The sequence below is a fragment of the Rhea pennata genome, chromosome 1 (assembly GCF_028389875.1).
Source record: "Rhea pennata isolate bPtePen1 chromosome 1, bPtePen1.pri, whole genome shotgun sequence".
Taxonomy (NCBI): Eukaryota; Metazoa; Chordata; class Aves; order Rheiformes; family Rheidae; genus Rhea; species Rhea pennata.
Window position 1 is genome coordinate 41,747,700 of NC_084663.1, and position 24,204 is coordinate 41,771,903.

The 24,204-nt window shown below is 40.8% G+C and overlaps 2 protein-coding genes across 3 annotated transcripts; both read left to right on the plus strand.

Moving 5' to 3' along the window:
- Nucleotides 1-4,099: 4,099 nt before the first annotated feature.
- LOC134136191 (glioma pathogenesis-related protein 1-like) lies at nucleotides 4,100-10,538 on the plus strand. The gene is given in 6 exon segments (XM_062567944.1): nucleotides 4,100-4,278; nucleotides 6,497-6,743; nucleotides 7,923-8,059; nucleotides 8,817-8,899; nucleotides 10,171-10,197; nucleotides 10,285-10,538. Coding segments are annotated over 6 exon segments (927 nt in total).
- Nucleotides 10,539-13,235: 2,697 nt separating this feature from the next.
- Nucleotides 13,236-23,669, plus strand: LOC134136200 (glioma pathogenesis-related protein 1-like). Of its 2 annotated transcripts, none has more exons than XM_062567955.1 (6): nucleotides 13,236-13,477; nucleotides 16,480-16,725; nucleotides 18,956-19,065; nucleotides 21,763-21,845; nucleotides 22,730-22,756; nucleotides 22,841-23,669. In XM_062567955.1, the coding sequence occupies exons 1-6, from the start codon at nucleotides 13,298-13,300 to the stop codon at nucleotides 22,990-22,992; spliced, it is 798 nt and encodes a 265-aa protein (XP_062423939.1). In that variant the 5' UTR covers nucleotides 13,236-13,297; the 3' UTR covers nucleotides 22,993-23,669. The 2 variants fall into 2 exon arrangements, with proteins under 2 accessions (XP_062423939.1, XP_062423945.1); XM_062567961.1 differs by having other exon boundaries at nucleotides 16,561-16,725.
- Nucleotides 23,670-24,204: the final 535 nt, after the last annotated feature.

Sequence of the window (24,204 nt, forward strand, 5' to 3'; positions counted from 1 at the left end):
CAGTTATTTTAAAAGCTTAAGATTTATACTTGGGGAGCTGCAAGCCTCTGAACAGAGTATTATTTAAGTTATCAATACTATCCTTTAATTTCCTAAAATGTCTCCTGGTTTCTGAATCATACATTAGGGGAAATTAAGAAATTGAAGAATTCTGTCCCCAGCTATTCTAAATTCAAAGCAATGTCAAAAGGGAAATCCTATAAATGACTTTTGTCTGAATGTTTCCATTTCAGCATTGCAAGCCTCTTTTCATATACCCAACCGAAACTAACTGTTTTAAGGTACCTTACCTCCCTCACCATGAAATTTCAAATGATTACTCAAAATCTGGGGATCTATGAAAACATTTTTCTTATTGCAAGTAAACTAAAGATACTTATTTTTTATGATTTTCTTAAAACTTGAAAATCGAATGCATTTCTGTTAAAGTAATTTGCGTATTATGATGATACTAATCTAAAACTGTGAATGAGACACATACCATAACAAGCAAATTAATGTACTTAGTGAAATGTTGGTTAAGTGCCATCTAGTGGTAAAGACAAGTATGAAGATCAGGGTTTTACATCTCTTCAGTCAAGATTCGAATTTTTTCTGAACGTCATTGTAATTCCAAGGTATTTCAAAGAGTTTTCAGTTCATACAGCAAAATAATACTATTATATGACTGTCTAATGTTATGAAAATCCCTTCTGTTAATAGTTATTCAGAAATTTAAGCAGGTGGCAGAAAACATTCACTAGGCTAATTCACATTCCTTTAGGCATGATTTTAATCTTTAATGAATTAAAACACATCTACCCTAAAAAAAAGATTACATTTAAAATTATTATTAGTATTTTTAATCATAGGAGGAAATAATATTGATTTATGCGAGCCTTGACCCACTATTGATTTTTTGCATAATGCAGTTTCACAGAGGTTTTTTGGCCTCTTTTCTTTTGTATATGCTTGATTAAGGAATCAGTGTTTTGGAGCACTTTTCAAAAATTACATACTATTTTCTAATCTTTAATAAATTATATTATTTCTGTTTCTGTTTATTTCTATGTTTCTATTTCTGTTTTATTACTAAGAACATTTAAACACAAATCATACCAAATTTAAAGAGGAAATACGGTCCAGTGGTTCCATATTAAGGTACAAGCCTAGCATTTTCAAGATCAATGCTTACTGTCTGCTTTACTATGAATGTGTGATATTGAACATACCATCCATAAGGGAATAACCATAGTTAAATCAGTTACTACATGCTATTGTAGCCACAATATCCAGGTATACCTGTACTCTGTACATATGTAAGAAGCACATATGTATGTATGTATGGGGCAAAATGTATGTTTCCTCTCACATATTGCTGAGAAGTATTTGCAAATGGAATGCTTCCAGACTGTATTTAAGGAAACTCAAAATATGGATTCCTATGGCACAAATTATTCCATCATATTTAAAAATATTTCAAAATCAAAGTTTTTTGTGTCTGGCTATGTCATTTCAGATTGTTCTGCAAGCTGCCTGACAATACTTGAGAATAATTCAAGTAACTGAGTGCTATCTGCTAGAAAATGGTTCCCTTTAATGTTTCAGATAAAACAGACTTCTCAGGAGGAAAAATGGCCGCTTCATCAACATGATCAATGATTTTAGTTCTGGATTCTGGAACACCTACAAAATTATTGACTTTGAGTTGGGACATTTATTTTTCTAGGATAAAACAGGCAGTATTTCTTGGTTTGAACTATGTTTAGTGTGTCCAAAGCATTCTGAGTTTACACATTTCCAGTATTAGTACATTCTGTGCCTTCAGTTCATCTTTTCAACCACTGCTGTCATGGGTGCATGTTCAAGAGATGCAAGTTCTAACTTCATGAGTTATGACAGAAATTTCCTAAACATGAGTAAAAGACACACTACTTCTAAAAGTCCTCATATGCAAAGAGGAGGAGGGATCTGTAGTCTCTTTCAGACCCATGTTACTTAAAGTAATTTCTTTATGAAAATGAAATGCTGCATGATCTTCTTGGTGATGAAAATTATGTCCGCTTCACTTTCATGTATCCAAGAAACTCGAAGCCTTTGATTTCCAAGATAAATATTTTAACATATTTATCAATTAGGTTCTACATATTAAATAATTTATTATCATATTTAACTTGTAGAAATATTGCAAGTTGTTTGATAGTTACAGAAATAATTCAGTACCAGCAGTGTTCTTCCATTTGATCTGAGGTGAAATTGTATTCTAGAAGTAGCAACTCATATCAGGATATTAGTTTATTCACTGCAGCTTCTTTATCTTTGTTCAGCTGAATCCAGTAAGTAAAGATTCTCTCCCTAATATAAATAACAATATTCAGTGAGGAAGTTGTTGATTTAAGGACAAAGTCAAATATAATTTTACAGATTCTCAGGCATCTTGGATTTCTGTAATAGTTGTAAACCATCATCTCTTATTCTTGTGACCGTATCATACATTAGGGAAAAATGAGGATGCAGAGATTTTATGTTTCCAGCCATTCTAAACTGAAAGCAGGAGATAAGAAGTGAGAAAGGTGGACGTAAACATAGGAATTTTCCCCAAATTTTACACATCTTCCTGCTCATAATTAGCTAATTGTACTAGATTTCTCTTGAGACTTATGCAGGGACAGGCAAGGTTTGTATTGTCCTGTCAAATGTTATGTGGATAGTCAGATCTTAAGGCTTCATTTTGATCCATCTTAAAAAATAAATAAATAAAAATAAAAAAGAAAGTCTGATTAAGGCTGACAAAGGATTTTCATTCTCTTTTTCTGAAAATTTTCATTATGGATGCTTGAGGGCAGTTTGCACTTCTTTCTATGTAGAGAGAATCAATAGATGGAGCTAGAGTCTATCTCTGCAGAAAAGCAGCATAACTTGAACTGGGTATGTCGAGCTTTCTGCTTCACAAAGGTCTCAGGTAAGTTTCCAACCACAGATTTTTGCCTGCACTAATAAAAAAAAAAAAATGCCAGACTGCTGGACTGTTAAATTACTGGGGCAGTTGTAGTATGCTGCTAATATTAATCTTCGTACTAATCATATGTACCTGTAGCATGGCTTTACATTAAGTCTAGCTGACCGAAGATTTTAGGTCCTCATAGATTGTATGGACAATGTTAGAAAAAGAAAACAGAGAAAGACAAAATGGTTATTTTTGCAATCTCAAGGTAACGGTCATCTGGAGAAAGATAACAAGTGCTGGTAAACAATGAACTCAAATAGCTATTGTTTAGAAAACAGGCAAGTTGATCTGCAAAAAAACAGAGCAGTTGACAAGCCTTTTTTCTACCTTCATTTTAGAAGCAGGAGGGGGAGCTATTCACCATAATGGGCTGAATCATCATAAATAGGACTGCTACATTCCCCCCGCCCCTGCAACACCCTGTGGTGACCCCTGCATGGTGCCTTGCAGGCCTCTGGAGAGCACATGGTGGAGATGAGGGTCCTTGCAGCCCAGAAGGAGGCAGCTGATAGGAAAATCACGCATTCTTGGATAGGACAGAAGGTTACATCACCCACAGGAAGAAAACTCCCTCCAAAACACCAGCAGGTGCCCCTCCATTTTGCTTCCTCCTACAGTTGCCCTTACTTACCTTCCTGGTATCAGTCAGCAAATCATGGCAGAGCGAAGACAAAAGTGGGGAGAGTTAGTAATTCACAGATATAAACGTGCAAATATTTGATTACAAGTACTGTTTAGCCTCCTGTTTATAACTCAGATATAGTTGTGATGCTGCTGGATCTTTCTTAGATGTCACAGATGTTCTTAAATTCTCTGAGACAAGTCAGACGTACCATTTAGGAAGGAAAAAAGGTCATGAAGCAACCAGGAAAAGCAACACCGTAACAATCATTTCATGTGCCACCTTGCTCAAACACTTGCCCCACCAAGCAGGGCTCACACGCTTGTGTCCTCATACCCAGGGCAGCTTCACAACAAGGACAATTCACTTCCTGTTTTCAAATTTTCAAGTGTTTCCGCATCTAGCAAACAACCACACTGAAGAACTGCTTGCCGGTATTATCGCCAAGTAAGAGATTTTTTCTTTCAAAAAGTTAAAAGCGTTGAAGAATTATGAAAATCACATTTTTCTGTGCTGCATTCTTCTTCCTGGATCTCTTAATTTGCTGTAATGCTTTTGCACAAAATCCCTTGCCTGACATAGGAGATGCTAATTTTATTAAAGACTGTGTGACAGCTCACAACAACTTTCGATCCAAAGTGAACCCACCAGCCAGCAATATGTTTCGCATGATAAGGAGATATTTGTGATCACTTTGAGAATTAATATAGATTGTGCTGCTAAACTAGTCCATCTTCCTCTCAATTTGCTTTGTACTTTTCTTTCCCTGTCAATGATTTTCTTACTATATAAGATAGTTCTTTGAAGGAGATACAATAGAAAAAAAAATTCACAGTTTTGTTCAATCTTACTAATTTGAAGGGAATTCTTTGTTTAGGGATGGGTTGCTACGCTAACCTTTAGCCAGCCTTGCTGTATTGTAAAAATATAAATATTGTTCAGCTCTTTACCGCTTTTTAAAAGTGGTAGTAACCTTTCTTACATTACTTCATGTTTCATGATACAAGGAGGCTTGTTATTATTAAATAGCCCCAGAATAGTCAGTCTGTATGACAGGATTCCCCAGTGCTGAAAATCTAGCATCTCCTTTGTTTCTTCCAATCCAAAACGTGTTGTAGAAAGGGGCTTGACAGAGTGTGCATAAAGACATCTGACTTCAGTTAATGTAACATGTTTGTAGAGTAAGGGTACTAATATTTCAGCTGGAAAGCAGAGCTTCCTATCAGTAAAATGGATATCGGAACATACTATGGATAGGTCTCAGTTTATTCAGTGAAATATGTAAGGAAAAGGCAGAGCAGATGAGGAGATAACACCAGTCAGTGTATGCCATTACTTTGAGCCCTGCAGCAGTGCTGTTTAGCTAGAAAAGAAAAGTTAAATGTATAACCACAGAAATAATATAGGTCACTTCTGTGAAAGGAAATCCACAGGAAAGCTCTAAAACTCAGACTACCTGTGATTCTAATTTCTTGTCATTTTGTTAAAAGCAGTGTTTAATTAAGAATGATAGAGCACAAGAACAAACTTAGCTGGTCAGACTAAAGATCCATTAAGTCCAGAATCTGAGCAAGGCAAGCATACCAGAACCTCTTGAATCAAAGGTGTTGCATTATATTTAAAAGCTCTTGATGAATTTTTCCTGTATGATTTTTTTCAGTCTTGAGCTGAAAAATGCAAATTTTACCATACTTTCATCCTGTAGCAAAGACCTGCACAACCTAACCACAAGTTGTACGAAGTGATACCTCCTTGCATTGGTTTTAGACCCACTAATTCCTAGCTTCATTAAATACTCTGGTATTTTTATTGGAAGAAAAAAGTAATTATTTCCTAGTTATGTGTTTCAATCCACACAGGATGTCCAGTTGTCTCTGCTCAAAGCTGCAGAGTACTCCTTTTTTGTTTTATGAAAGCTGACAACTAGGATGATCTTCCCTATCTGTGGTATATGTTCCTTTGCCAATTCTATTGTGCCCTTTTTAAGATGAGATACTGCACACAGTATTTAGTAGGTATAATGAACTTGCACAGTGGCGTAATTACATATTTGTTTTTATTCTCTATTCCTCTTCAAGGAATTTTTAACACTTGATTTGCTTTCTAAGCTACTACTAAACACTGATTTCCAAGTAGTAGCAGTCAACTCTAAACTTGTCATTACAAATAAAAAGTCAAGATTGGGTTTTTTTCCTCACGTCCCTCAATTTACATTTTTCTACACTGAATTTTGTCTGCCATTTTATTGCCTGGTCATTTAGTAGCACAAACATTTTCAGACAGTCCTGCAGACCAGTTTCTCAAATTATCATTTGTGTCACTCAGGGTGTATATGGTTCTTCCTCAGCCCAGTAGAAATGAGTGAGCTTTCATTTCCTTCGGACATGTAGAAGGCCCTAAAGAGTAGCTCTTTCACCCGATGAGAAGGTAGAAGAGCAAGGTGGCAGAAAGAGGTAGGGAAGGGAGCAACTGTGACTCTGCTCCTTTCCATCTTGGCCGGCAGAATAGGACTCCTATCCAGTCTACTGATAGCTGTGAAGTGCAGATCTCTGGAGAGCCAAGCACTCCCAGGCAAAAAGTTCCTCAAGCCCCTCTACAGCTCTTACTTGCTCTCAGGCCTAGCAACTTAAACACCACAGTCCTGCTCTAAATATTTAGCAACTCAAATATCACAGGACAGTGGATAGATAGTACTGGTTCTGCAGTACCTAAAGGAAAAAGAACATTTTTTTTGTTATGCTATGGGTGTAGAAATGACGAGGGAGAGGATGAAACTTCTCACAAGGAGGGGAAGCAGAAAGGGGAAAAGAGTTATTAAGAGAAGAGGTGTCTGAATTCAACTAAATCACTGCAGTGCAGGTCATATTATGCTTTCTTCCCATTCCACAGTCCTGGGACCCTGCTTTAGCGAAGACTGCCAAAGCATGGGCAAAGAAGTGCAAGTTTAAGCATAATATCTATCTTAAAAAGCCAGGGAAGGTGCATCCGACCTTTACACCTGTTGGAGAAAACATCTGGACTGGCACAGCCACCATCTTCTCTGTGGATACAGCTATCCGTGACTGGTTTAACGAAGTTGGAAGCTACCATTTCGATACCAATAGCTGTACTGACAAGTGTGGTCACTATACCCAGGTGAGTTTTACTTGTCCAATGGTTTATAACCTAGTAGTTTCACAGGGTCCAAGTATAGGCTTGAAACAGACTACTTTGGAACAGAAAACATGTCAGGGATTTCTTTTCCCCATTTCAGTACTGGATGAGATTGGAAATAGAATATTCGGAGCAGCAGGGCTGTCTGGGGCCTATTCTCCTGACGGAAAGGGATTATCTGCCTGACAATTTCACAGTGATGTCATCTTTGAAGTTTACAATTTGAACACAATTATTAGCACCTTACTCCTTACCACAAGACATACCACAGCACCCACCCAGACACCTGAAGAGAATGGCATTTTCTCGTGTAGCTGTATTTTAAGCCAGATGCCCTTCACACATTTCCCAAAATTTGTCATCCCCTGGTGCATAGCACAGAGGATCTGCTAGAAAAATGCTATGGCAACCTCTTTGGTATACGTGATTGGGAAAGAGAAGTAAATACCAGGGCCTTGCTGGGGTGAAGGGTGAAGCTAGGATGTGGCCAAGGGTGCATGCGAAGCTGGGACGTGTGCTTGGGTCCTACCACATACACAAAGGCTTCTGTAACTGTGTGCTTATACAGGCATCAAAACTAGGTACATTTCAAAAGAGAAGTGCCTTTTAGAGAAAACAGGAGGCATGCTTGAAGCTCACCACTAGGAACCGTTAACTTATGTTTTCTCTTTTTAATTAAATAGAAAATTTATTTGAGAGATTTTTAAACTGTCAAAAGAGATCCCTAGAAGACAGTTGCTTTCTGATGGTATCATCTGCTCGGTGGCATGCAGCACAACTGGACAGCACTTACCCTAGAGGAAGGATGCTCATTACCAAGCATGCACAACATTACATGGTTCGGGCTATTAAATATATACATAGAGAGATACTAAAAGTTGAGAAAGAAAAATAATGCCTGTTTTCTTCTAATGGGGCTGTCAAAACAGAATCTGTTTTCATGTTTCCAGGGCAACCACACAGTAAATGAAAAAAAAACCAATCAATCAGTGATTGATCTCAGCTTTCCTTCAGTCTGTTAATGCTGTTTCTGTGTTGGCTATTTTAAACTCCCACAAGAACCCTTCACTTCAGCTGCTGGTTCCTCCCTTACTCCTGTGAATTCTAGTAGCTTTTTCAGTCTTTCAACAAACACATTAGATATCTTGCTTTGCTTTTCAGGTCGTTTGGGCCACAAGTTACAAAGTTGGCTGTGCAGTTCACTTTTGCAATACAATTGAATACTTTCCAGGAATTTTCAGAGCAGCACATTTTGTTTGTAACTATGGACCGGCATAAGTCAGTTATGACCTTTTGGGGTTTTATTATTTTTTAAATGTCCTCTAACTCTTCTGGTATCAGATATTACCAATAGTGGGAGCAGTCTTAACAAATTCCAGAAAAAAACATCATCTAGATGTCACTGGTTGAGAGGAAGTTCCCCCAGCCATTTAAAACGGAGGCTGCTGCCCTTGGCCTGAGCTTCAGAAAATCCTGTTCTGAAAAAAGCAAGTGAGCAGATCCTTGCTTAGAGCACTCACCATAAGCAAGAGTGGTGGAATCATATCTGTTTTGACTTCAGCCTCTGCAGGAAAAGAAAGAAAAATGCAAACTTTCAATTTGACAAATACTCCACCTCTCTACAGCCCCTCTGACTTCAAACAAAACATTTTAAATGAAGAAATAAAAGGAAGATTGTTCTATAGCTTATCCCATGCTTTGCAATTTCTGGACATACATACATTTTACAGATTTTTTTTTTTTTTTTTGCTACAGGTGGGTAATGAGAAACTAGAGGCAGACTCCTGTACCCTTATGCAGAATGGTAGTTTCCTCACAAAGTCTGTTTAATATCAATGACAAGAATCACCAGGTAGCTGCTCCCCATGTGAGTGAGAGTTTCAGTCTGACCCAAAAGCAGTTTCAAACATTGTAATGATAAGTTTTTTGATAAAGTTATTTTTCCTCTATAATAGCTTTCCATGATGAGTTACTCTAACAATTTGATGAAATAGTGTATTTAATTTGCTCTTCAAAAGATTGAGCTAACAAAATATGCTTTTTTCTGATTTTCAGGGGGAATTACCCAACAAAACCATATAAAACAGGACGGCCATGCAGTGGATGTAGTAATGACAAGTGTGCAGACAATCTCTGTGGTAAGAAAAAAGCAATCAGCTAAGAAAATTATATATAAGTATTATATATATATGATTACATATAAATAAAATTATCAATGGAAATACAATCGTGAGTTAATTTGTGTTAAGTATATAGTGGGTCTGTAGCCCACCAAAAATAACAACAGTACCAAACACTGGTAAGGACAGTATGAGAAAAAGTAATTTGAACGCTTTGCTGTTTAAGGCCCTCAGTTACAGAAGCTAGAGTTTCCAATGAAGAGATATATCAGTTCAACCACTTCATACCTCTTTATCTGATCAAAAAGTCAAACTATAACATTATTTCCAACAAATATTCCTCTCCGGTTCTCTTCTCCTAGGAGAAACAGTATATTTAACTTCTACTTTCTAGCTGAGTTTGATATGTCCTATCACATTCCCAGAAAACTATACAGGTCTGAGCAACCAATAGACTGTAAAGAAAAACAGGTCTGTTTCTAACTTCTGCAATTTTCTGAAATAAAGCAGTAAGAGCTTGTTTTTGCACAACAGTTTACAGCCATGGACCTTTGTCATTACACCTACTTCCTAATTAGAGTCAGAAGTAGTGTTTCAAATAAATGTAAACTAAATGACATGTAATACTGTCTTAAATTAAATATGAATATCATACAGATTTTTAGGGACGGTCCTATCTGGAGCCATGCTCCAGATAGATTCAGCTGTAGAAACAAATGAACATTTGGCATTCTTATTTCCTTCTGGGATATCCTGGCTGAATCATCAGACTGATGCATCACAGAATAACCAGAAACATCTCAGACTGGGGAGGAGGAAGGGAGCTTTTAAAAGTTACATGCTATGTCCTGAAAACAGTTCTACCATATGGTTCCATAGGGCAAGTCAGTAGTTCTGGCTGGGTGCACCCAGGAAGTCCTGCATAGTTCTTAACAAAGTTGTATTTCTGTGATAAATTTTGCACTTAATGAGATTTGTCTGTCTGTAACTGCTTTATTTAAATTAGTTTTGTGTATCAATCTTAAAAAAAAATTCTAAGTTTCATTTTTATTTGCTATTCCTTCCTCCCCACGATACAAATTCTTCCTAATGCAGCTGCTTCTTTTATGCTTCTCTTCCAATTCGATAAAATGATATTAGACCCACCTAAGCTGGGAGGCTGCTCTTATTGATCTGGTTCCTGCTTTTAACACTGTCTGGCATCAAAGGTGCAATCAGCCAGGCAGCAGCAATTAATAAACATTACTGAATGATATTCACAATTACTTTCTTTTCTGATCTCTCAACAGAAAACATAGAACGTGAGAAACTGATAAGTACGTATCTAGTTGTTCTTAATCACTTTCCTTTAGGTTCAGATAGATTTGATGGATTTTAATAGCTATTTCTTTGCTGTTTTTTAGGCTCTACCAGCTGGTACCCAGACTGGGATACACAGCCCCAGCCACCACCAGATATCCCTAGGCCTCCTGCTCCTCGCCCTCCAGTCCACCCGCCCACCATGCCTCCGCGCATCCCGCCTGTGGAGCATCCACATCCCTCGTGTGACAACTACTGCCTTAGTCTTTCAGTTCTAAGGCCGATATTTTTGGTACTGAGTGCTGGTGGTGGTCTTCTAGTACGACAGTGGTATCCCCATATGTTTATATATGAGTAATGGCATTTAAGACACTGATAGTTATCCTATAGCCCTATCACTGCAAGAGAATTACACGCGTTTAAGAACCACCCATGGTCATCTCTCTCTGCTATCCTGGTGACATTTATTCAGCACAGAGAAGGCTGCTTCTCTATTCAAGGCAAGATTCAAGTGGCTGTACAAGAGGCTAAAGCTAGTATAACTTATTAGCATGGCAGTAGCTCCAGTGTACTTCAGTGTCTGTGAGAGCCTCTTAGCTCTGGCCCAGTGGTGGATTCCTAGAGGGACCATATGGACTCTATATTACTATGCTTACTAACAAGCCTCCTGGAAGCCTGGACAAAACCTAGAAACCAAAGAAACGTCTGCAGTGGCATATTGGATCCAAAAGCAGCAATGATGGGTCTTCATTAACCTTCAATTATCCCAGACCTCATTTTTCCTAGATAATAGATACTTAACTGTATTTACTGCTTTTTACATACAGAAAGACTGAAGCGTATCTTCTGCTAAATTTAACCTTTGTGTACCAATCTCCATTAAAGTTACTCTGTCATTGTCAGTCTTGCTATTCTGTTCTTCTCCCCTCAGAGTTCGGCTTTGTCCTCCATAGCTAGAAAGGTATCAGGAAAAGCTGACAGAGCACAGTTTAAGACAGGATGTCTGTGGGGACAGTTGAGTTTTAGGATGCGAGATAGTGACAAACATCTGAAAATTCAGAGAAAAAAAAAAGCAGAAAAGAACATAGTCAACCTGAGATAGCAGACAGAGTGGGAGAAAATGAAGATGACAGTGAAGATGAAAGGGGCCCAGGACAGTTTTTTCAGAAATGAAGATTTCATCCTCACTAAGACAGTCTAAATGATTGGTGGATTCAGTTTGTTTATGCATAATTATACAGTAGCCCCTTATTATCTCTATATAGCTTATAGTTTATTTGTTATAAAAGTAAGCAAACCCATACTTAAAGCTAAGAGATACTGGCTGAAATCAGAAATGCTTACCTGTGCTGTCAATATTTAAAGCTGTGTCTCCTCCTTTTTTCTTAGTCCTAAATTTTGAGAACACTGTGACTCAAATCCTGAACCTCTCTGCAGCTTGGAATGAACATAGCATCCAACAGAATAAATATAAGCCCCAAGTGTTCAGACTTGTTATATGCTACAAAGTGTCACCTTGCAAGAAGACAAATATTTTCACTATTGTCAGTTCTTGTCTGTCATGATTTTTTATACCTAGAGATAAATATTTAAAGATTTTAGATTAAAAAATATGCATATGTTACTAAGGGGCAAGTAGTTTGTTTAAGGCAATAAAGTTCTGAAATCATGTATCAAGACCTTAAAAAAAAATTGTGTTAGCATCTAACATGAAAAATAGTGATTCTAAAATCCACTACTTTGAGGACACTGAAAATGGTGGAATTATCTATCTAAAAGAAGGGTGGAAAGAGGGATTGAAAGTGACCGATTTACAGAAACATCCTAGGTTGCATTATATAGCTTTATTGCCTGATTTAGAGTCCATGGATATTTTGATTCTAAAAAGTGATACTCTACTGATACTCTAAAAAGTGGTTTCTAGGGGAGTTATATGCACAGTATTTCTCATCCTCATGATTCCCTCCAAGGGCCTTTTAGCCTGTGACCAGTCTACCTAGGGATATCTGAAGGTGTGTGACCGAGTCTGAGTGGAGCTGCTCTTGCAGGTTCACTGTACAACCTGTGACAAACAACCCCAAAGTCACCTAATCCCCCACCCACCCCAACTTATGTGGAAGAGGTAACTGTGACCAACATCCAAGCGTTCGAAAGATGCAAATTCCTAAAATGAAACCTGAAGTGGAGAGTGAAGCAACCTCCTTCTCCTGGAGAGCCCAGCTCTGGATTGCAGCAAAATGTCTAAGCTTCAGCAAGAGGCAAAAGTTAAGGAACCATGACAAGGAGGGTGACGGAGGTGGTGGATCTGGGCAGGAGGGCCTGGGTTCCTGAGACAACACATGTAGGAGGTCAGCTCTTGACTCACAGTTGTGAAGTCCAGTGTGGGACCTGGGCACCCCAACACCAGGCAGCACTGAGCCTCGTGGCGCCCAGCTCCGTTGAGGGTTCGAGTCAGTGGGAGTGACTTACAAATTGCCAATGCTCAGGAGGAAAAACTGATACTAACACATAGCACAGGGCTGTGATCACAGGAGACACTCACCGGTAACTGCAGCATATTTGAACTATAGTTCTCAGCCAATTTTATCCCTCCAGTAATGCAACATGCAATGAAAATGACTATTCATACTATAGTAAAATCATAGTTAGTTAAATAGACTTATCACAGCATTTTGGCTCAGAGCAACAGTCTTAATAGTAACGTTATTTTCACAAAAAGCAGGAAATCTATTGCAAAACATAGTGACTGCAATAAGAAAAGAGATGTAGAGACAAAAAAAAGAGAGAAAAAAGAAAACCCAGGTGTCAAAGTAAAAGAGAGAGAAAGTTTTCTCACCATAAAAGGCTTCCAAAATTAAAAAAAAAAAAAGACAGAAAAAAGAAGAGCAGAAAAGCGTATATAGCTCTGGTGTGAACTTGAAGCTTAATTTCCCCATTCTCATAGCAACGCTGCCGAAAAATGACTCATTTCCTGCCACAAATGCCGTAGCATTGCCATGGCTCAAGATAAAAGTCCAGCCCACAAGCCTTCCAATCAAACACTGTCTGTAGAGCTAAAAGTACCTTATACAGCTAAACTATTCTGCTTTTAAAGCAGAAGATAAGAGACTGAGAATCATGGCAAGCAGACTTCTTCCTCATGTGGTGGCTTTGCTGCACTTCTGTCCTTCCTCTGATGCCTATGAACCGCACACATTGCCTGACATTGGAGATACAAAGTTTATTGATGAATGTGTGAGCACCCATAACAGATTCCGGTCTGAAGTGAATCCGGCAGCTAGCGACATGCTTTACATGGTAAGAGGACCTTCACAGCTTACATGCGAGTGCATAACATTGCGATGGTGCTTACAGTTCTCAGAAATTATTTTTGCAATCAGCCGTAAAAGAAAAAGGAGGGGGTCATAACAGCAATGCTTTTAAGGCAGACAGTAGGACTGCAATTATCAGGTTTATACAGTGAAGTATGTGTATAGTTTTGCCCTGTTTAATTCCTTAATTTCAGACTCAAGATTTGAACCCATAAACTTATGCTGTAGTTTTGTGCTGTGAAAGCCAAGCCATTACAGTTCAGCTGCCCGGGGTGTAATTTATGTGCAGCGTGAAGCACAGCCTTTCACGCTCAGAGTGGTAAGGGCAGAGAAGACTGCCAAATTCCTTGGAGAGCTTCCCTTTAAGCTTTCTTTGCAAGGCTCTCACGTCCAGGGAGCCAACAGAGAATTATTAACAGCTTCTCCTAAGCACTGGGGCTGCAGAGGAGGCCAAATGGAAAACAGAACAAGTGCAGCAGAAATGAGAAATGAGACCTCAGATTCCACCATTTTGCTCTTCTTTCTCGTTTCTCACTAGTGCAATATCTCTAAACACACAGACACACACACAAAATAAAAGGAGAAGAAAGAAAAAGAAAAAGAAAAAGAAAAAAAAAAGAAAAAGAAAAAGAAAGAAATCTGTCACTGTTTAAAATATACCAGATTCCCTGAAAGTGGCCACCCCACATTGAAGACCTGCAGCACTTTTCTCCTTGCTATGTGGCTCACAGCAACCGCAGCAAGGAGAAAGCTATAAACACATAAACAAAGCCGTTGTATCTGGGGACAAGCCTATCTTTGATTTGGAAGGAGCTGTTCTGTTCCAGAAGCTTAGAAGCTGTCTCTGATTTTCTTCCTCTGCTAGGTAATACTTGAGGCATAATGTTATTTGGTGTTTCTTCTTGGGATCACCTCCACCAATCTTTCAGATGGATCCTAGATATTGTCCAAATACTGATCTCCCTTCTTTCATTCCCCTCTCTTAACATCCCACATGCTCACCACCAGACGAGGACCTAACCACTTCCACAATCAGCAAGCACTTCCCCAAAGGTCCCCCCCCAAAAAGCCCATTTTCTATTTCTGGTGGTAAGACTCTAAGGAAGAAGTGGCCATTCAGGAGGTATAAGTGAGCAACTTGTAAGCTCAAGCAACCCAGACAGGAAAAAATTTAGCTGCTCTTCTAGATTTGTTTTTTACTTCAGATTTCTTCAAGTGAACTCTAAGAAGTATATCCAGTGTCGATTCTGAACTTCCAGTGCATAATGTTCCAGACTCTATCAAGATTATTTTATTGGCCTTACACTAGAAAGATCTTGGTATGCTTTATGAAGAGGGCAGCACTTATCTTTTAAAATTACAGTAATTTTGTTCCTGATTTTTCCTTTTAAAAAGTTAAAGAGCTGAAATCCCTCCCCCCCAAAAAAAAGCTTAAAAAAAGAAAAAGTTTATTACAACTAATACAAGAATTAAAATCGTGATAATGTTCATTTTAAACAAACTCCAGTCTTAAGTATGAGCTCTCCCAGGAAGAAGTTAATGTGAAGAAAGTAATACAATGCATGATAAAATCTATTATGCAAGTAAAAGTATGGAATTGAAAATAGCATATTTATTAATTTTTGAATGGCTTTTAGTACTTCAAAAATGAGGAAAATAAAACGATTTCTTTATTCCACAGGGAATTTCATTTTGATGTTGATAATTGTCCGTCTAGATATATAAAAATGAAGATTGTGAACTCAAGGCATTTCTACCTTTGGAAAAGTATTTTTTTAAATGAAATATAAGACAGAAACTTGTTTAACTGCAAATAACAATGCATAACCAGTGACATTTGCAACACTTTTCCTATATAATAAGAATGCTGATCTACAAATCTTTTACCTGACCAGTGTGACCCTTCTTTCCTGTTCACTATTCCACATTCTCCTGAAGTGTTTTTAGGTCTGTTCCAAAGTTCTGCAAAATCAGCAGAAAGATTCGCACCAGTTTCACTAGGGATTCACAATGAAGCTTTCATACCCCTCCTGCTTCTACATACTCTGCTTTGCTGCTGCCTTGCATCACTGTTCAGCAGTCAAATGACCAATTCCCCTCCCCTAAATCAGAGAACAGCTCATCCTAGTTGTGGAACTAACATTGAGAAATACATGGTGGAAAAAAAAATGCAACTATTTCTTCCCAAACAACTATGATATTTATATGAAATCCTTCCTGTCCTGTGCATTTTCCTCCATGCAGTTTAGACCAATCTTTTTGCATAAATGTAGTTTCATAAGAAAATTAGGATTATGAGTACAATTAAACTAAAGATCAATCTGGACTATGAATATCTGCACACCGCTCTTTCAATAGCTGACGTGTTCAAGCAGTCATTCAAAAAAGGAAAGTATCTTGAAACTGAATTACCATTAATGCTGTTACATTGGTATTATTAATACTATTGCAGAATCACAGACTCTCACAGAATCACAGAATGGTTGGGGTTTGGAAGGGACCTCTGGAGATCATCTAGCCCAACCCCCCAGCTCAAGCAGGGTCACCTGGAGCATGTTGCACAGGATCATGTCCAGGCAGGGTTTGAATATCTCCAAGGAAGGAGAGACAACACCTACAGTGCAAACAAAGACATTCCTATAACCCAATTGCTTAAACAACAACTTTCTATAAGATGTGAATAGGCAAGTGAATGAGTGATTGCACAAATATGAATTCAGTTCTAGCATTTGGAGTCACAAATCACAAAGATGCAAACAAATAGGTTGAACTTAAATTGTTCCAAAAATCCCAACGTGCTTGTGAACATGAGAAATTAATCCATAAGACAATTTACCATGCAGTTCTGTAAGTCTGTCTCATCAGAAGTAAAAATGTAGTAAACTTGCAACGTGTATGATATTGATACCCAGTTTCATCCAGAAAGTTACTCTGGACTACTGCTTTGCTAAGATACTGTCGTGCCTTTTAGTTGTCTTTATTTTGCAGAGCTGGGATCCAGATTTGGCAAAGACTGCAAAAGGCTGGGCAAAGAAATGCCAATTTAAACATAATATCTACCTCAAACAGCCAGGGAAAGCTCACCCCAAATTCACTTCTGTTGGAGAAAACCTGTGGACAGGCTCACTTTCAGGTTTTACTGTGAAAGAAGCCATCACTGCTTGGTATAAGGAGGTCGGCGCCTACAGTTATGCCACCAATAGCTGTAAAAGAGTGTGTGGTCATTACACACAGGTAGGTACTGCGTTTCACCATCTAAGCCATGAACCCGTGTTGTCAATCTGCCACATAAAAACTAGGTTTCTAGTCTAAAAATCAATGAACAATTTTTCAAGTACTGTGTCTGCTTGCACAAGATATTCTTACTTCACCTTTTTAGGGATGAAAAGAATCACTGTGTTTTGTTAAACATATCCTTTCTTTTCTTCCCAAGAAGAAAACCCTCTCCTGAAAAGGAGCCCAATACCAGCCTTCTCCCTTGTAGAGCCAGCACTTTTTGACATTTGCTCAGAAGCAGGACTAAATTAGAAACCAGCAACCAATTGCAGAGTCTTTTACTTTGGAAACAGCCTTCGAGCAGTCAGATTTAGCCAAATAGCGGACAAAAAGTAAGGGCAAAGAGCATGGGCTGCAGCCCGGGGTGGGATGAGGTCCCAGCTCTGTCAGACTGCCCCTGCACTGCACTGCAAGATGCTTTCACTGTGGCAGGACTGTGTCAGCCTGTAGAGAGGTGACAAAGCTCCTACAAGTATCACACGTGCATGTTTCCCAACCACTATTCATGATAAGGGCAAAGAAAGGGAGGTGAGTGCCACCACCATGCAACCCCATAATTCTTAACTAAGGGCATCAGAGGGCAGGACCACTGGCAGCAATGCTTCTAGGGATTAGTTTAAATCTGGGGCTCTTAAACATTTTTTGCAGAGGCAAAAATATCCATATAGAACTGTGCCCTATGGAAGTGTCCACACCCTGGTGAGGAGGTGGAAATGCCAGCAGGAGCTCAAAGGCAGCCAGGAGACTGGCTTTGCAACACTATCCCTGAGGGACCAAGCACCTTCAGTCAGCCAGTAGAGAAGCTGTGGGAGGAGAGGTGCATATGCAGGGGCTGCCTTGCAGAGGAGCTATTTGGAGGTAGGAGTTGCCAGAGAGGACCACGTGGTGCTCTTTGACCTTGCTCATGAGGACCCAGCAAGATTCAATGTTCAACTGTTGCAGTGAAACATATCTCACTGGCACTGCCATACTGCTTCTGATGGGGTTTGTGAAGCAGAAGCCCAGGCAGTGATGGGGAGGGAGCATGAGATGCCATCAGCAATGCGGGAGGTGGCTGTGGATACCCCAGGAGCTGCATGCTGCCCAGCCCTGGGAGCCAGCCCCTTGCGACTCCCCTTCCCCCATAGCTGCTGGTGGAGAAGGACTGTCCGTCAGCACAGTCGCTGCAGTGACCATAACTGAACCCCTGGCTGGAGCACTGCAGCCGGGCACCGGCTGGGACAGGAATGCTGCACGATCCTTTATCTTCTTCAGGGATATAGCTGGCCACAGCTTGCATTGGCAGCCCTTCGCTCTGGTGCTGCCTTGAAAATGTTCTCTGGGGCCTGATGAGCATGTTCTGCTCACAAAGCTGGCCCTAGACAGGTTAAAAATAGAAAACAACAGTTTTCTTCTTTGAGCTGGCAGAGACGCATGTGTTTTCCTTCATCTCGTGTGCTGCTGGGCCTGCTATGCATCTCTCATGTAACCGGTCATCTCTGCTATTGCAGAGCCCAGGGCCTGCCAGGCCGAGGTCTCCCCTCTGCCCCTGGACCGAAGCATTCAGTCAGGCTGTAATCTTTGAGTTGGATATAGGACATCAAGTTGAACTTAATGGCTTGTAATAGGCACAAGTTTAGATTAGATGGTCTAGTGCCCCTGCTCTAATCGTATTAGTGCTGTCTCGTGATGCTAAAGGGCCGGAGTGCAGCCAGGACATCTTCCTTCTCATTGCTTCTCCTGAAGCATCAGTGTCTTTGGGCAATTTGCCAACACAGCCCTTTTGGATTTAGTGCAGGGGCAATCAACCCTTACAGAAGCTGTAAGGGATCAGGTAGCCTTTTCTGCACATGTGTGGTCTGTTAACATCCACATGTCCAGCCAGGGAAGACAGAAGGCTGGTGGGTTACCATAAAGCTATGGAGACAAACTCAACCTTCTCCTTTGCAAGAAAGGAAAATCACCTGTTACGGTCAGTTCCTCTTTCTTTCAGAGTCATTTGAACAGATCAGGCAAAACAATTAGGCATTTTTAAGAACAAAATACAACTTAGATGTCCATCACTACCACTTTCCACTGTAAAGCGTTTTCCAGGGAGCGCTCCTCAGTCAGTTTGCCTGCGAGCTTGTGCTAGGGTACGACTTCCTCTCTAACCGCTCAGATGATAAAACAAGAATTTTGTCACCGGCGTACCCATCTATCTTTTCAGATTGTTTGGGCTGCAAGCTACAAAGTGGGCTGTGCTGTTCACTTCTGTCCGAGAGTGACGGACTTCCCTGGAACGAATGCAGCACACTTTATTTGCAACTACGGACCAGCGTAAGTGTTTTCGTTACAAACATTGCAGAGGGTTTGTGCCCGGCCACCTCCATCCCACAACTTACGTGGGCCCCCTTACGTGATCACTCCATCTCACTAATGTTCCTGTGTTTTGTGGGATCAAACGGTCCCCAAAACAAAGATGTACAACTCCATCCACTCAGAGTTTTTTGGCTTAATGAGGACTATAAATCATAGCCAGAAACCAGTGGCACTGGCAGAAAGGGTAAAACTCAAGATGTTGAAATTAATATACTAAAGCAATCATTTGAAAACTAATTTATTGCTCTTGAGTGCCAAGAGGGCCCCAGACGGTTGCCAAGGCACAGGCTCAAAGTCTGCAAATATTTATGCATTTGCCTGCATAATTAAGCCTGTAGCTCAATGATCTGGCTAAATATTGAAACAGCAGTGTGCAGTGCTTGAACCCACATCTTAGCTTTAGTATGAGAATTTGGACTCATGAGGCAGGGCTGCTCAAGGCAAAAGCTTATCCAGAAATCCTTTTGAAAGGGTAAAGATGCATACCACTTGTTATTACGTTAAATATGCATCATTCATAGGACATTTGTTGCATCTAGGATGTTTTTTTTTAACTTTCTTCAGCTAATTAATGCTACCACAGTCTAAACATAAGTTTAAAAACTTTGTGTACATACTGTTTTAGGTCAAGTCCATGACAACCCATGAACTTGAGGAAGTTTGGCATTGCTATTGCCCATTCTTTGTCCTTGAAGAACTGAGTGTCCCCAATGAGATACCTTGAAATGACACAGGTGTTGCTGTGCCAAAACATGAACAACACCCCTCCCCCCCCCAAGTCCCACACCCAAATCGAGTAGGGGGAAAAACAGATGACCAGTCCTCACTTTGACATTTAGTTTCCAAAGGTCAGGCTTGAGGGTTAGCCCAACTCAGAAATAGCTTTAGGCAGCTAAATCCTATTTAGACACATAATTCCTTTTAAAGTTACCAGTAACTTGACTGCCATGTCAGTTCGCTAGCTAAAAGCCACTGGTGGCCTAGGTTGTCCTCTCCCTTTCCTTCTTGGTGCTTGGTACAGTGATGCAGCCCCTGAATGCCAGACGTTGCCAGAACGCCTGGACCGAGGCTCCCTCGAGCTGTGCACCCAGCTCTCCAATAAACCAGTGGCTTGGTGGGAGGTGAGGACGGGGCTGTGTATGATGCCCTGGTCCCTCGGAGGTGCCTTGGCCGATGTCCATGGGGCGCAGATGACAGGCCCTGTGCTGGATTCCTTTCCGTGCAGTGGCATGGATCAACGGGGAAGCGGAGGAGCACCCTCGCCCCTGCAGTGGGCAGTAGAGTAGATGGGGCGCTCCTCTAGGAAGCTCTGCCGCTAGTGAGGTCTTCAAAGTAGAGTCCTTCACTGCATGGTTGAGAACACTGTAAACAGGCTAGTGCTTACTAAAAATTGAGGTAATGTGACATGCTGCTTGTTTTTAAGACACACAGGGTTTTCACTGTGTTGTCCAGATCGTATTCTGGATACCAAGTGCCAAGGTGGCTCAGAAAATACCTATCAAACCTCAATACCCACTATATTAAGGCAGGATAATTTCTAGATCCTGCTCAGTCTTGCTCTGCCTGGGCACAAAGACATTCACTGGCTCTACAGATCAAAGAGGGAGGAACCTGTGAGTTTGGGCATCTCCAGAGCTCAGCAAAAGCTGAGTGGGGCTTTTCAAGGCTTGCAGTTATGGCTTTGGCACCTATATTTTGCCAAGGATTGTTTTGGGCACAACTTCTTTACTAATCCTTAACTATTTTCAACTCTTCCAAGGGGCAAAACAAGATGCATGCACTATTTCAGTTCCTACGGTGAATATACTCCACAGGAATTTACTTCAGCTTAGACCAAACAGCGATAATGCAATAAAATCCTGGTCTTGTCGAATGTAATGAGGTTTTACCACGATGTTTACCAGAGCCAAGACTCCATGCGCATAAAATCCCTCTCAGCGTGTTTACAGGCAGTCAGAGCTGCACTGTAAATCTTGCTTTGGCTGTGCTCCAAGCAAAGCAGACGCACTGAGTTGCAGCTGGTATGGTATTGCACATGAGCTGGCAATACTAAACACCTTCGGAGGAGTTCAGCTCAAGGCCAGCGCTGCACTGACCACGTCGAGCATGCCAGCGTGGGGCCCAGGAGCTGAGAGCATGGGCAGAGCAGGCTGCTGCCTGCGGGAGCACACTGCACCATACCATCCCACTGGCCAAGGAAGATGAGAAACGAGATAAGAAGCAGAGGAGAGAAATGCACTGTTCTTAAAATATATAACAATGAGCAGATGAAATCACTGCCAGCCTGAGAGATTCTCTAGCACCAGGGAGTCCCGTTTGTTTCAAGGCTCAAATAGAGTCACATATGGAATAGCAGCATCTGTTTTTGCTTGCATAGCTAGAGCCAGCTTCGAGAATCCATAACCTCTGCACACCAGAAATCTTACAGCTCTAATACTATTTTAATTCCCAAGTTTGAAATAAGTGTCTGTGTTCCTAAACAAGAGGGTGCCCTTTTATACTTATCCTTTTCCGTTCCATTGTACATTCTGCATGAGAAAAGTGCCAGAGCTGCCTAATAAAAAAATTCCAACCCATGTTAGAAACAAATTGGCAGTGGATACTAACATTCCTCTCACAAGGCTGGTTTCAGAATGGTGTTACTTTCCTTTGCAGTGGGAATTTCCCCAGGCACCCATACCTGACAGGAGCACCATGCAGCAAGTGCAAGGGCGAGCAGTGTGCAGACAACCTGTGTAGTAAGTACAAGACAACCAACCTTCCTCCATAGAGAATTCCTCCATGCAAAATAGCAAAGACCACAAAAAACATACTGGCAGGAGACAGAGCTCAGCAGTATCCAGTTCCTGAAAGATGCAATCAAAAGTCAAGAGAACTGTGATGCTTAAAGGGGGCCAGGGGCTGAAAGAGCCTGCTTTCTACCCAAGGGGTGGTGGGATGCTCTTGGTGCTGCTGGGACATACAGCAGCTAGAGTTTAAGATGTCGTTGCCCTCATTTGTTCCCCCTGCCAGAAGCAGAAAACCACAAGGAAAGAGCCAGGCTAACCCGCATACACACACCTGTGTGACAAGCTCTCAAGGGGAAACGGGTGGCCAGCCTGAGTCCCTTGCCCCCTCTACGCCCCTGTACTCGTGCGTACTCTTTCCAACAGCACGGGGCCAGGGCCAGGCGCCTTCCACTAGTCATGCAAAAATAGCATCACAGCAGTGAACCCTTGGTGAACTAACAGAACATGGTATTAAAACATTGGCATTAAAACATTGGCACTGCAGACAGGAGTGGCACTTACCCTTTCACTCATGGGACAGATTAATGTTAGCTACAAACTGAAAATCTTTAACTCAAGAAGTTCGCTAAATACAGTAATATTAAGAAGCGTTCTTGGAAAAGTGGGCTCTTTCTGCCAGCTACTAGCAGGGGGCAGAAGTTGGCAAAGTATGAACCGGCTCTCCTCAGCAAAGCTCCTGAAGCCAACTGGTCTTTTTTTTTTCTAGGAAAGAAACATAGCTCCCATATAAAATTTCCCAGCTCATTGCGAGGCTCAGTTAATTCTCTTTTGCTTAGACTCAAATTATTGCTAACGAGTCAGTCTGCTTATGCTGATTTCTTTTCTGTCTCCAGAAAATGCAGAGCGTGACAAAGTCATAAGTAAGTATCACTAATATTACTACTTCAGTTTGTTGCCCCTCAATGTAGTTATGCTTGAAAACAAGTAATTTATTTTGTTTACAGGTGATTCCAGATGGTATCCAGACTGGGACAGACCTGCATGTGATGACTACTGTATCACCGTTATTGTTTTAAGGCTGTTATTACTTATGCTGGCAATTCCAGCCACGTGGGTCTTTCAGAAATACTGGTCTGTAGCACCTGCCAGTGAATAACACACAAGACTGCAAGAGCAGTTAGGTCAGTTCATCCCCATCCTTTCCGTGAGTTACTGGCTGTGGAAAGATCTGTAGAGACACTGATTGCATCCACAGATGATTTAGAAGTATAAAAATATCACCTTCATTTCCAGAAGCAAATAGGAAAGCTGGTAGCAGCTTTGTCATTGTTCAGAACCAACCACTGGTTTTAATCAGTCACTTTTCTGAGGTGGAGCAGACTGAGAAGGGTTCAGTGGGTAACAAAGTGCGCTGCAGAGGCAGCGCACTGAGACACTGACAGCTGCTCACAACACTAACACCAAACGGAAGCTGACTCCAGCCCAGGACTTGTCCCTCACCCCAGCCAAGGCCTAGGGCTGCACTCATACCACTCCTCTTCCCGCAGCAATAGCTCCTACGATGCTCTTTCAACGAGCTGCAGCAGCATGGTGTTGAGCGGCTGACAATTTTATCTAACAGTATTTACCAAAGCGTTTTTGGACCCCCGTAAGCTTTTGCATCTGCATCTGGTGGCAGGTGGACATTTCCCAGTCTTGCTGCGCACAGAGGGTACTGGCACCTCTCTGTTTAGGATCTGTTTTCAGACTCACTTTGTCTATGACAGGAAGCAGTTTCAGCTGTGCTTATATGCAACCTCAGTCTTTCTTCTCTTTCTCTCTCATTGTTCTTAAATACGGAAATTTTGACTTCTGTTTTGAAAAATAAATCATTTTTCCTATTTCCCCTGTGTGGCAACTCTGTATTTGCAACATTAACTTAGTTAACAAAAAGTCCACATTCAGCTCTAGCCTGCATCATGCTGAGCAATGTGGTGCTGTGCTCTTGGTTATTTATGCACTTCATTCAAAAACTACCAAAGGATGAGTCCACTGGAGGTCATACATCTGGCATGGCAGAAACCAGAGGGGACTGCTTCTCTCTCCAACCTGGCACGTCCTGTAGCCCATCACAATCCCTTAGCTGGATCCGAGGATGGAAAGAGTAGAGCTGCACAAGCACAAAGCTGACCTGTGAAGGAGAGAAACTCAATTCCCTCTTCCAAACTAGACAGTTTGGAGTGTTTTTTTTTTTTTTTTTTTTGTGTGTGTGTGTGTGTGTGTGTGTGTGTGTTTTTTTTTTAATCCACTGCAAAGGGCACTTACTTTCCTCCCCATTTGTTTTTTCACCACTGGCTTTTGTGTGAGACACAGGCCTTGAGCTTCGCGT

What these genes read in the sequence shown, in the direction of transcription:
- LOC134136200 (XM_062567955.1), top strand. Translation starts at nt 13,298, where the DNA reads ATGGCAAGCAGACTTCTTCCTCATGTGGTGGCTTTGCTGCACTTCTGT. An exon ending in ATTTGCAACTACGGACCAGC is followed by an intron (nt 19,066 to 21,762) that starts GTAAGTGTTTTC and finishes TTTCCTTTGCAG; the next exon opens with TGGGAATTTCCCCAGGCACC. An exon ending in AGAGCGTGACAAAGTCATAA is followed by an intron (nt 22,757 to 22,840) that starts GTAAGTATCACT and finishes TTTTGTTTACAG; the next exon opens with GTGATTCCAGATGGTATCCA.